Below are 13052 nucleotides of genomic sequence, written 5' to 3' on the forward strand. Positions count from 1 at the left end.
GAATTTGAAAGCCTTTTCTGAAGGCCTTTGTTTTTGGCAAAACCTAGTACTCTCTCCTTTTCCTGGCAACCATATTCTGATTGCCAGAGGCTTTCCTTCATTTGCTGCAAGGACTATAAATTAAGGAAAACTCGAATGCTGAACTGTATTTTGATGAAGTGAAATACCTGCTTTTCAGCAGGCAGAGTAAGCTCTGTATTGAGCTGAGGTCTCAAGGATAAGTGGGACTTAAGAAACACAGAAAGAAAGTTGCACTGTATTGTGAACAGCTTTATTTTCCTGCCTTTTTCTCTTTTGGCAGTTTGTTTATTTTGGTTTTGATTATTAAGGCTGTGTAGAATCCTGACTGAGGTTATAAAGTCTGAGAAAGTACGTACCTGCCTTAAAGAATTAAGTAAAAAGAACTTTATACTGACAAGACACAATTGTTGGAACTTTATTTGTGTTTGATTGAATTTTTCATTGCTGCTATAAACTCCAGTCCTGCAGGGTGACTCCAGGCCGGGTCACACGCGATTGCATTATTGTTTGTAGCCATCAAATTTTCTACAGAGCCCTGCTCTGGGTAATACTGGTGGCCACAACACTCATCCCCGGAACCAGCTGTTAATCAATGGAGGATTGACGGATGTTTTTGGGCTGCAGCGGGGGACCAAGCAGGGCTGCCCACTCTCCCTGCATTACCAACCCACAGTTCCTGGACTGTTTCCGGACCCTTTATCTCTTCTCTAAGTCAGCAGAATATCAGGAACAGCAGTATAAAATTTTGTACATCACCCGGCATGGGGGGGGGGGGGAGCGCAGCTTGGACTGTGGGATAGTGATCTCTGCATCAAGTGTAAATATAAGCCTGGTACCTACATACATTCGTTTCTTGAGTGCACTGAGCTTACCCTTTGGCAGGGCCTCCTTGAATCTATCCTTCATAGAGTGGGACTTTGGCACCCTCCTGTTGGGCTTCCAGGGCTCTCTGCAGGAGCAGGGCTTCTCCCCTCCCCAATGTAGATATCTGTACAATGCCCTTCTAGTGGCCAAAAATTGATTCTGACCTACTGGGTTTCTGAGGATTCCCTTTCATCACTTAATAGCGGGCCAAGCTGAGAGAGATGGCTCAATTTGAGATTTGTTCCTATGATAATTCCCACAGACTGGACATGAGGCATTATGTGACTTTGTGGGGGGCTTGCTGGATCTCCTTAGCACTTAATTTCTCTTTGACCGTGGCACTATTTTAGCTCTCCTGGACTGCCCACTTGTGGCACCGCTGCTTCCTTACCTGTACTCCAAAGGGGGGAGGGGCAGGACTTATAGGGGAGGTATGTTTGGGTAGAGTATTTGCATTGGATGTCGTAAGCTTGATGTATGTCTGTTGTGTGGATTGGGATGTATGGGTTGCTGCTGGTTTGGCTAAGGGTTGTTGAGTTTCTTAACGAAAATACTATGGCTGTTGGAACTGTATTAGTCACAGATGGTGGGAATCTGGATTGGTCCACTGTTTGTATTTTTGCTGAACTCTGGCCTCCTCCTTGTTGGACTTGCTATTTGAGGAGGTTTGTCTCTGCTAAATATTCCATTGCTACTCTTGTTCTTCCTGTATTGTTCTTTTGCTTATTGTGATTCCATGTCTGGGCCATTTGCCATTTTCAATAAAAATATATTTTTTTTAAAAAAGAAAGGAACCCATCACCAACAGCAGACATCTAGCAAATGTTCTACTGCTTTTTAGTGCATCCAGATTATAGAAACTATTTGAGATTCCTGTGGTATCACAATCATGACCTCTATCAGAAGGTTGTAGAATACAGAATGAAAATGCATGTCTTAGTCCTTCACCTGCAGCAACAATATATGGGCTTAGAAGGATACCACATGAAGGAGAGAAAGAGTATGGCACAGATACCAGACATTTCATTGAAATAAAGACTTTTATGTAGCTAAGAGCTTGAAATCCTTGCCTACAGCCAGAAAGGCAATTGATCAACTAAAAAGAACACAAACAATGTTAGCAGAGCCCAATCTTAGATGTCACAAAATTGCTTCTAACAGTCCAGAAGTAATGGCAGCATTTCCTTCAAAGGATCATGCCAACGACCTAAAAGACCTAGATCTCAGAGTAGACACCCCTCCACTCCGAGAAGTCTTGATCTACATTGGGACTTAAAGAAAGACTTTTTTACATTTCAAGTGTCTACCCAAGAAAAGCCATATACACGCAGAGGTGTCTTATTGACAGTTAATAGTTTGTACGATCGACTAGGATTTATGGCTCCAGCCATCATCCAAGGGAGAACCCTATTAAGAAAGCTGTCTCAAAGCACTAATGAATGGGATGTTCCATTGCCACCAGAAATGCGACAGGAGTGGGAGAGATGGAAAGATTCCTTAAAGACTCTTGAACAACAACACTTAGTACAAACTGTCAAAAGGAAATTTGCATCTTCTCAGATGCTTTGGAGAAAGCCAAGCATCAGATATAAATGGAGTTCCCCAGGAAAGATTTATTTTTTGGAAAAGCCAAGTTAGCGCCAGAGCCAAGTCATACCATTTCACTTATGGAATTATGTGGAGCAGTACTAGCCGTAGAAATGGAAGAACTTGACAGTCAAGTGAACACAGTCAACTTCTACACTGACAGTAAAGTTGTCCTGGGCTACATCCATAACCAGACAAGGAGATTTTACGTGTTGTTACAGCCAACCTTAGGCCAAAGCATGTCTGAGTGGCACGTGACAGGATCGCTGTGCTGCGTTTGGGGATGCACAAGGGTTTAGGAGACTGTAGAGTTTAATGTCCAAAACACCAACACACTGGAACCGAATAAGGACCACACTTTATTAGTACTCAGTTCAAACTCAAAGATATCTGGTTTCTCAGTCACCAAAAGAAAGTTCAAAAAGGAAAAGTTAAAGAGCCAAAAGCAAAATACAGTTCTCAGTGTCAGAATGCTCCCAACAAAAAAAAAGTAGAGTACTTAGCAATGGTCCATATTTGTAGCAAACAACAAAACAAGGAAACAGTTCTTGAGAGCTTCTCTGTGCCCCACCAGACTCATGCAGTGCTCTGCTCAGCTTCTCACTATGCCACATATAAAGAAAGGAAAAACCAAAACAGGTATGTTTTCAGCCAAAAGAGTCCTGATTTCACCCTGCTTCACCCTGCTTACAAAAGGTATCAGTTTATCATAGCAACAAAAAAAAAAAACCCAAAAGTAAAACTTTCCCAAATCTTTTCCAGGGTTGTGCTTGACTACACAGCCCGGTCCCAGTGCCAAGCACTGGTCTGCCAGCCTATCTCAATGCTGGCTGGAGACTGGTGCTTTGTGTGCTGGAACTTCTAGTAACAATTTCCCACATTTCCACCTCAATATAACACAAAGCTCCCCCCAGCTTTCCCGGGGTTCTTGTCAGCACCTTATCCTACGTGCACAAGGGGAAAAGCACACAGCAGGAAAAAGAAAACTTTCAATTGTTCTCAACCAAACTCTGGTACCAAACAGTTCTTGGCAGCAAACAGTTTCTTATCAAAAATAGTCTCTTGCAAAGGTTACCAGCAGGGAAAAAATATATATATTTAAAACAAAACCTTCAATTTTCAAACAAATCTTTAAACACGTTCTGTAACATGTAGCAACTTTCACTTGCCTCAGTAGATCAGCAAACCTCCATTTCTTGTTGCTCCTGATTAGGCAGGTCTGTGTAAAGCTCTATCTCCATGGACTCACTTGTCTGGGCTCTCCAAGTCTGTAGTCTCAGCTCCAGCCTCTTGCAGCTTCATAGCAGTTGGCTGCTCAGCTTCAGCCTGACCTCTCAACCCTGAGGTTTCCCTGCTCTGCTGCTGCACTCCTGCTAGTGTCTGGGACGCTGTACTCTCTAAGAGTGCTACCCTAGAGTTTAAGAGGCTAATGCTCTGCCCCTAACCTCCAGGTGCATGAACCCCTCTTGGCCCTCTGCAACTCCTTGCCTAGTGACTAAAAGGATCTTGTGGAGGGTGTGTACTGTGCTAGAGGGCAGCCTGCACTCTTGCTCCCTCTGGTGAGTAAGAAAGGAACACCACCAGATTCAAGAATACCTGCTTTTAACTCAGGTGTCAGATTCAAATGGCTCTGCTATCACCGGGACACTGGTAGCAGCCATGGGCTGTTTATCACAGTGTGCATCAGCAATAGAGCTGAACGAATAAGGAAGTCAACAAGACCAGAGTAGTGGCACTATGTGCCAACAAACCAGAATCCAGCAGATTGGGCAACCAGAGTCGTGCCAGCATCCCAGCTAATAGAAACTACCAGGCTAACAGGGACAGAATTTCTCCTGAAACCTGGTCATCCAATGTCAATCTAAGAGAACTCTTTTGAGCTCACAGATCCCGAGTCTGACGCAGAGATTCGTCTAGACAGGACTGTTCCTGTCACAAGGATTACAACTGAAAGCAAATTAGGAGCTCAACGGTTTTCTCATTTTTCAAGCTGGTTGTCACTTAGAAGGGTCATAGCACACTTGATCCACATTGAAACTTCAATGCATCAGTTAGATGATTAAAATCCTAATACATGTCACCACTGGCACAGCTGCACAAAACCTCTTATCAGTAAAGGAATTCATTCGAGCAGAGAGTACCATTATACAACTTGGAAAGAGGGAATGGTGAATATATTTATATTGGTGTGATATACAGGCCTCCTTCACAAACAAAAGAAGTAGAAAGAGATTTAATAGTAGACATTCAGAATATTATCTAAAAAAGGGGAAGTCTTGCTAATAGGTGATTTTAACATGCCAAATATTGATTGGGGTATTCCTATTACTGGGTCTTCTAGAAATAGGGTGATTCTGGATTCTCTACAAGGAGAACTGTTCCAGCAGTTGGTAATGGAACCCACATGGATTAGGGTCATACTGGACTTAGTGCTTACAAACGGGGAAAGTGTTTCTGATGTTACAGTGGGTGATCATCTGGCATCCAGTAAAATGGGTATAGAGAGGGCTCATTCAAAAGCAAAGGTTAAAAAAAAACAACTTTGTTTGGATGGGGGTTTATGTCAAGGAATTATTTTCTGGATGGGAACATCTGGAAGGAGTGGAAATGCGGTGGGCAAAACTAAAAGAAGCGATTGTAAGGATGACAAACATTTTTGTGAGGCAAGTAAGTAAAAGTAAGAGGAAAAGAAAGTCACTTTGGTTCTCAAAAGTAGCAGCTGAAAAGGTAAGGAAGAGGTTAGCTTTCATAAACTACAAAAGATCACAGAAAGAGAAAGGCAAAAATATCTGGAAAAGTTAAGAGAGGCTGGTCGTGTAGTCAGGAAAACAAAGATGCAAATGGAAGAAAAAAATAGCTGACACGTTAAAACGGGGAGGCAAGATATTTTTTAGATATATTAGAGATAGGAAGAAGTGCAGAAGTAGCATTGTGAGACTCAAAGGTGAAGGGGAGGAATATATAGAAGCTGATAAAGAAAAGGCCAAATTGCTTAACAAATATTTCTGTACTGTGTTCACAGCTGAAGCGCCGGGAGCAGGACCACAGAAGGCAAACGTGAATACGGATGGAGGAGTAATAGACCCTAATCGATTTTCAGAGGGTTGTGTTTGTGAAGAGCTAGCTAAAATAAAGGTAGACAAAGCGATGGGGCCGGATGGTATACATCCAGGTGCTGAAGGAACTTAGGGAAGTTCTGGTAGCTCTGCTGACTGACCTTTTCAATTAGTCTCTAGAAGGGCAGATGTGATCCCTCTCCACAAAAATGGAACTAAGGAAGAAGTAGGGAATTACAGGCCGGTAAGTCTGACTTCTGTGGTAAGCAAATTAATGGAAATGCTTTTAAAACAGAGAAGGGTCAAGTTTCTGGAATCCTGTAGATTACAGGACCGGAGACAATATGGATTCAATAAAGGTAGGTCTTGTCAAACTAACAGATCAATTTCTTTCACTGGGTAACCAGAGAATTGGGTAGAGGATGTGTGCTAGATGTAGTGTATTTAGATTTTAGCAAACCTTTGACAGTGGTCCACACAGACATATAATAAATAAATTGAGTGCTCTCGGGATGGGTCCCAAAGTGACGGGCTGGGTCAAGAACTGGTTGAGTGGAAGGCTATAGAGAGTAGTGATCAATGGAGATCGTTCTGAGGAAAGGGATGTTACCAGTGGTGTACCTCATTGATAAAGAAGGACTTCTGAGAGTTGGAGGTTGCCTCACTTAAGCAGAGATAGAAAGGGATGAAAAGAATCCACTAATTATTCCAGGTCAACATCACATTGCAACTATTACGAGCAAGTTAAACACCAAGGCAGACACTTTATAGAATGAGTTGTGCGAGCAGCAAGATTGTGAATTGTTGGAGCAAAACGCAGCATTGCTTCTGTAATTCACTGCTGCGTAAAGTTTCGAAGACTGAAGGGAAAGCTCCAAGAACAAAAGATAGTGGATTTGGACCATGGACAATAATAACAAAATGTATGAGAAGTAAAAAACACTGGGTCATGATTTTTATGTGCATGAATATTTGAGCAGTCCATTTCGAGGTCACTGAATTAATGGACACTTCAAGCTTTATTAGTGCTTTTCAGAGATTCCTTGACATCAGAGGTCCAGTTAAGCAGATTTGTTTTGATTGCGGAACCAACTGTGTAGAAGGTTGCAGAGAATTGGACATTCCATCTGTGAAGTTGGATCAATTAGCTATAGAAAAGTATCTATGCAACCAAAAGTATATTGGATCTTCAGCCCTCTTCACTCATCACAAATGGGAGGAGCATGGGAGCACATGATTGGTATAGTGTGGAGGATTTTGAATGCCATGCTGCTAGAGACTGATCATCAGAGATTAACACACGAAGCGTTAACCACCTTTCTGGCAGAGGTAGCAGCTATTATGAATGTCAGACCCTTAGTACTAGTGTCATCTAATCCAGGGTTTCACATAGAAAATCAACACCAAAGCCATTCCACCTGGAGATTTTAAGGGTGGCAACATTTACAAATACCAGTGGAAGCAAGTGCAGCATCTCGCTGATATTTTCTGGAAAAGTTGGAAGAAGGAATACCTTCCTACTTTCAACCACGGAACAAGTGGCAAGTTAACCAGCCAAACTTATAAGAAGGAGATCTTGTACTGCTGAAGGACAGCCAAGCACAGCGTAACAACTGGCCTATGGGCCTCATCATCAAAACCTTCCCCAGTGAGGATGGGAAAGTTCATAAGCTGGAGATTAAGACTGTAAACCAAAGAACAGTGAAGACCTTCATCCGACCAGTCACAGAAGTGATCTTCCTACATCATGAAGGAACTTTAGATGAGGATATCATGGATCATTGTCCATCTCAGAGACTCAAGAACTCGCTCTTTTTCTTTTATATTGTTTGTCTGTATTGTCAGTGTCTTGTTACAGCTCCTGCTCCTGCTGTTACAGCTACAGAGAGAGTTCTGCCACGCATCAGAGATGACAAGCCAGAAGTTTATCAGTGACTTATGTGCTTCAGTGACTTATGAACTGTGTGGTATTATTAAGTTTAAGCAGCCGGGGAGTGGTCTGCCCCCACTTTATGTGGGCATTTGCTCAGTTTCTTGTATATGTTTATGCTAAGATGCATAAGTAAAGAGTGCTCTGTGGACTTAAATTCCAAGAAAGCTTTGCTTCTCTTAGAGAGCTAGGCTGCAACCACAGAGCTTATCCTGCCCTTCTTCTTCAGTTTGAGAGAGAACAGTTGCCATATTTGTAAGACCGCATGGCTATATGAGAACCTGAGTTTAGCATTGTTCTCCCACCAGGTTTTCTCCTTTTAATTCTAACAATTGAATACTGCTTAGGTTGCAATATCTAAGTCTGGAGCACTGTGTTATTTCCCACAAGGTGTGGACACAGTCCTAGCTTCCCCTTGAATAGGATGGGCTGTTGAGTGAGAAGATTCAGTGAAAGTTGAACTGCCTTGAAGTCGTCAATTGTGTTTATTCTTTACTTCATGTTATTAAAGAAATATGTTAAAAAAACTACAGAGTCTGGCTGATAACATTAAGATTACAGAAATAAGGGTTAATTGAATAGGAGCCTCTTACAATTGTCAATATAACTCAGAGTAAGTTCAATAGTGCTTGGCCATTCAGAGACATATACACACCATTTACATAAATACATAATCCACATACACCACACAGATCCAGATTTTCTCCTATTCATCCACACAGCCACTGCCACCAAACAGAGATTTTACCATGTCTCTCTTTCCACAGTCACACCTAAATCTACAAGCAAAGGGGATATAAGTGTGATATAATAATAATAATGGAGTGTGCACCTCAACTTGTAAATGAAGCTCATCCCAGCTTTTGGGCAGATTGAGCTGGCAGTCAAACAACTACTTAAGGATTTTCCTATTTTATGTCCCCTACCAACTTACATTTGGTTCAGTCATTGCAGCAAGTCATGAACTGGTATCATTTACTCCTTCTAGAACAGAACTAGTGCAATGGTAGTAGATGTTCTACACAAATCTTCAAATTTATATCATCAATGAATGTTCAGGACCCTAGCTCCCCCAAGATCTTGATAATGAAATTCAACAATCATGATCAAAATAAAGGTAAAAGAATGTGTTTTGTATTTGGGTGACTGCCAGGACCTATTATTTTTCTTAGAATGTAGCTGCTCTTTGCTGCCTCTACGAAGCTGCTGCCCTTAGGCAACTGCCTAGTCTTGCATAACAGTTGGGCTGGCCCTATTCTAGAACCATGCAATCATAGGTCCTAGATCCAGGCACTAGCTACCCAAGGGGGTGGAAACCTGAACCAGAAATCAAACTTGGGTCTCTTTATGACAGTATCAAGCAGCTTCTGTTCAGTTTGATATTATCCAGGGCTAGTATTTAAAGAAGTATGAATTTCAAGGATAACTATATTTAAAAATCTCACAGCCAGTAATATTTTGAATAACAAACACTGGGTTTTACTACACAGCGGTAGAGATTTCTAGTTAAATGCTAGTTTAAAAATGCAGGTCAGCTAGTTAAATGCTCCGATGTTCATAGAATTCCTATGAGCATCAGAGCATTTAACTCGCCGGCCCGCAAAAGGAGCCCATAGTATACCTGGTCTGTTTATGATTGGAGGTATATGCATGTTTCCAACTTGATTAGTTTGAGATTTAAATATCCTATACTTTGGAGCAATGACCTATCACACTATTTAGAAAAGGAACATTATCTATTAATGATACCTGTTTTCCTTTCCATGACCTTGACATTCTTCCTATAATACTATTTAAAGCAAAGCTTCCCTTACAATATCTTGTGTTAACAATTTCAGACATTGGAGGTTTTCAATATGACCTCTTGAAGTTTGAAAAACTAATTAAGTGGCCACTTTTGCTGCTCATTTCTGGAGGGGGGGGGGGGGGGTTCCAGGTCAGGATTCTATCTGCTGGAAATATCCTCTTAACCTCAGCTTCATCCATAATGATATTTCTAATCAAGAACAGATACCCTAGCAGCCATATGCATTTAAAAAGTGGCCTGGTACTGTAGTTAGAGGGCAGCTGGCTGTAAGCCAGGAAAGCCAAGGTTAAAATCCAGTTTTTCCATTCACACTTCTTTTTGTGACCTCAACTTATCTTGAGTTCAGATTTGGAAGGGTGGGTAATTAAAGCTAAACAACGCTCTCTGGTTATCATAGGTGTGGCCACAGTAAAAGGCAAAGATGGAATACTGTGGCGGAGAGAAGAGAGACAGCACTCTGCTGTTGGCACCTCTTCACTTCTCCAGCCAACCATGGCATCAAAAGGGGACATTCCACGGCCCCACCATCATTTCCTTTAAGTCCAGTCCCCTCTTGCTCTCTCTCTATCTCCTCCTCCGCTTACTATTTTAGTTCCGTACCCTTCTTTCCATCCGCTACATCGCATCCACTTTTCCAGCTCCCTCTCTCACACCATGCTTTCCTTTTTTACCTCCTCCCCTTCCACATCAGCCTTTCGTAACGCTTTAGCTCTTACCTGGGCCCCAGAGCAGCGGGAGCACGCCGAGTACAGGCAGCAGCAAAGTCCAAAACTTATCCATCAGCCCAAAACAAAACGGGAAACAACCCGCCAGCCGAGCCCACTTCCCTTCGGTACAGTCTGTATCTAGAGAGCCAGTGGCCACAGGAGTGTTCAGGAAAGGAAAGTGGGAAGACAGACCAGCTCGAGAAGCGCAGGCTGCTCTCTTTCCTCCCTTTCAAGTATCCCGCCGGCAGGGGGGCGAGAGGGAGAGAAGGAAGGGGGAGGGAGAGGCATGCGTCTGAAAGTCCTGGATAGTCTCTTTCCTAACCTTATGCTTTTCCATCCAGCTCCTCGTGTGTCTCTATTATCTATCTTAGATCCTCAGTTTTGTTTTTCGGCAGTCCTCTGGAAACTACCGCACATTTGTTGAACGGATGGTAACAGACACAAGAGGGTTGACTTAATTGGCCAGGGCAGGACATAAAAAAAGGGTTTAATATAGCAGCCAGAGTTGAAGCGTTTGCGCTACTACTCACAAGGTTTACACCACAGCTAATTCAAACTCTTTTTGGTTTTTTCAACGATGCTTGCAGCTAACAATTATACCTTTGGAACTCTTATACACTTGGGGGCGCTTCTACTAAGTTGAGACTCGGGGGATGGAGGGCAGAGAGGTACAAATGGACACAGAAATAAAATGCTGTGCTGACAGGCATCTTTAATTTCCCCCTAACATTTTTTAAAATCAAAATGCAGCTTTATCAATTAAAAAATAAGGTACTGAACTTTAAACAATATAGTTTCATTTTATTGTCACCATATCTTTAGATCCAGTGGCAGAATTTTAGGTGGTGGGGGGGGGGGGGGTGACAAGAAAAAGATTGTTAAGGTCTTGTTTATAAAGGAATTAATTTAACTTTACAAGTAAATTGTATGCAGTTTCCTGACAGAATGACGAAGCACAACAGTGTTCAGACTTATGCTAAAGGGATTCCTGTATGGGTTTGCTAGCCCATGTCTAAAGTATGTGCACTTATTCTAACAGTTCTAAATAATGTGCAAAAATATTTTCTTTGCTATTGGCACCACTTCCTGCTTGGTATTTCAGACACTACTGTAGTATTTATATAAAAGTATATTAGAATGTATCAGAAAGGGGCTTTGAATTGCTTTGCTGCTTTTATCTTTTACAATCTATTAATTAAGGAAAATTGTTGTTTAGTAGAATAATGTGTTTATGTTATGCGTTTCCCTCCTTCCTCATACTGTTCATTACAGGAGTCCTTTGCAACTGTTAGTATGGGAACATGGTAAAACCAGGATGTGCAGGATTCTCAGGATGTAGGGCAGACCACCTTAAGAATGGAATGCTCATTTTTTAATGACAGCAACAGGCTGAATTTCAGTGGGGAATTTCTCTGTAAAGTCCAGCCCCTATGATGCAGTTCTATTCTTCTGTGGATGGGCTTGGCAGAAGACAATGATGTCAGCAAAAGGGGAGGGGACTTCCTGCAGAATGACAGAAAATCAGACAACACAGTTGGTGCAAATTGCAGAGCTAAATAGTGGAAGCTGCTGCAGGGGGTGATTGTGGGGGACTGAAAGAGGCATAAAATACAATCAATATGTTCCAGAAAGAAGAAATAAAAATAGCATACAAAGTAAAGTGAAGGGGGGGGGGGGGACGGGACAGTGGCAGGAAACATCCATATTTTGTACTCCTTCCTTATCAAAAGCACAGGACCTACCAGGATTCTGCAATTCTGACCCCAGGAAGGGCTGCATCTATCTGGTTTTGAAAGGTCACTTTGGGCAGCCACAAAACTTAGAGACTTGAAGAAAGCACAAATATTTATTCAGCATATGCGGACCCCTGAGCCCAAACTGGCTTCAGAAGTCCCGAAACCAGGAAGTTACAGAGATATTTATACATTCTTCTGGCTATACAACTGAATTCTAGAAAAAACTTTTCACGTGTTACTTTTCTTAACAATCATTGGTCCTAAGCTCACACTAGCAGGTCACTTATCTAAGCCCTGTAGTCTTTCTGTTACAAGTCCAGGAGGGCGGAATACAATATCATGTATGCTGAGAAAGCAATAAGAAGCTAGAATGCCCAAGCTAAAAAACCAGTGCAGGCAGGCTAGAACATGAGATAAGTTAGGTCTGCAGCTAAACATAATTCAGCATTTTATTAAAGAGAAAACTTAGGAAAACCAGTCCCAGACTCCTTAAGTTTCAGCACCCTCAACCACCTATAAGGCAGGAAACATCCAGTCTATGCACTCTTTCCCTATCAAAAGCACAGGATATGCCAGGATGTGCAGGATATCCAGGTCCAGCAGGATCTATAAGGTAGGAAACATCCATTCCATGCACTCTTTCCCTATCAAAAGCAAAGGATATGTCGGGATGTACCAGGATCATGCAATTCTGACCCTAGGAAGGGCTGCATCTATCTGGTTTCAGCACCCTCAACCACCTATAAGGCAGGAAACATCAATTTCATGCACTCTTTCCCTATCAAAAGCACAGAAAATGCCAGTATGTTTCAGGATTTGCAGGATATCCATGATCCAGCAGCATCTATCAGGATCCTGCAATTCTGACCCCAGGAAGAGCTGCATTTATCTGGTTTCAGCACCCTCAACTACCTATAAGGCAAGAAACATCCATTCCATGCACTCTTTCCCTATCAAAAGCACAGGATATGCCAGGATGTACCTGGATCCTGCAATTCTGACCCCAGGAAGGGCTGCGTCTATCTGGTTTCAGCACCCTCAACTACCTATAAGGCAGGAAACATCCATTCCATGCACTCTTTCCCTATCAAAAGCACAGGATATGCAGGATATTCAGGATCTGTCATAATCCTGCAATTCTTATCCTAGGAAGGGCTGCATCTATCTGGATTCAGTACCTTTAACCTCTTATTAGGCAGGAAACATCCATTTAATGCTCTTTTTCCCTATCAAAAGCACAGAATATGTCAGGATGTTTCAGGATGTACCAGGATCCTGCAATTCTGACCCCAGGAAGGGCTGCATCTATCTGGTTTCAGCACCCACAACCACCGATAAGGCAGG

The 13052-nt window shown here is 42.2% G+C and overlaps 1 protein-coding gene across 2 annotated transcripts in view; it reads right to left on the reverse strand.

Moving 5' to 3' along the window:
• The window catches only part of FBLN1 (fibulin 1), a 338157-nt gene extending 327795 nt beyond the window's left edge, over positions 1 to 10362 (reverse strand). Inside the window, exon 1 of one of the 2 annotated variants that reach the window (XM_033951176.1) lies at positions 9982 to 10347. In XM_033951176.1, coding sequence (XP_033807067.1) covers positions 9982 to 10045 — 64 coding nt within the window. In that variant the 5' untranslated portion in view covers positions 10046 to 10347. Of the gene's footprint in view, positions 1 to 9981 lie in introns of both variants that reach the window. The other variant, XM_033951177.1, reaches the window with a different exon arrangement.
• Between the last annotated feature and the right edge of the window lie 2690 nt (positions 10363 to 13052).

This window comes from Geotrypetes seraphini, chromosome 7, assembly GCF_902459505.1.
Source record: "Geotrypetes seraphini chromosome 7, aGeoSer1.1, whole genome shotgun sequence".
In the NCBI taxonomy this organism is placed as follows: domain Eukaryota; kingdom Metazoa; phylum Chordata; class Amphibia; order Gymnophiona; family Dermophiidae; genus Geotrypetes; species Geotrypetes seraphini.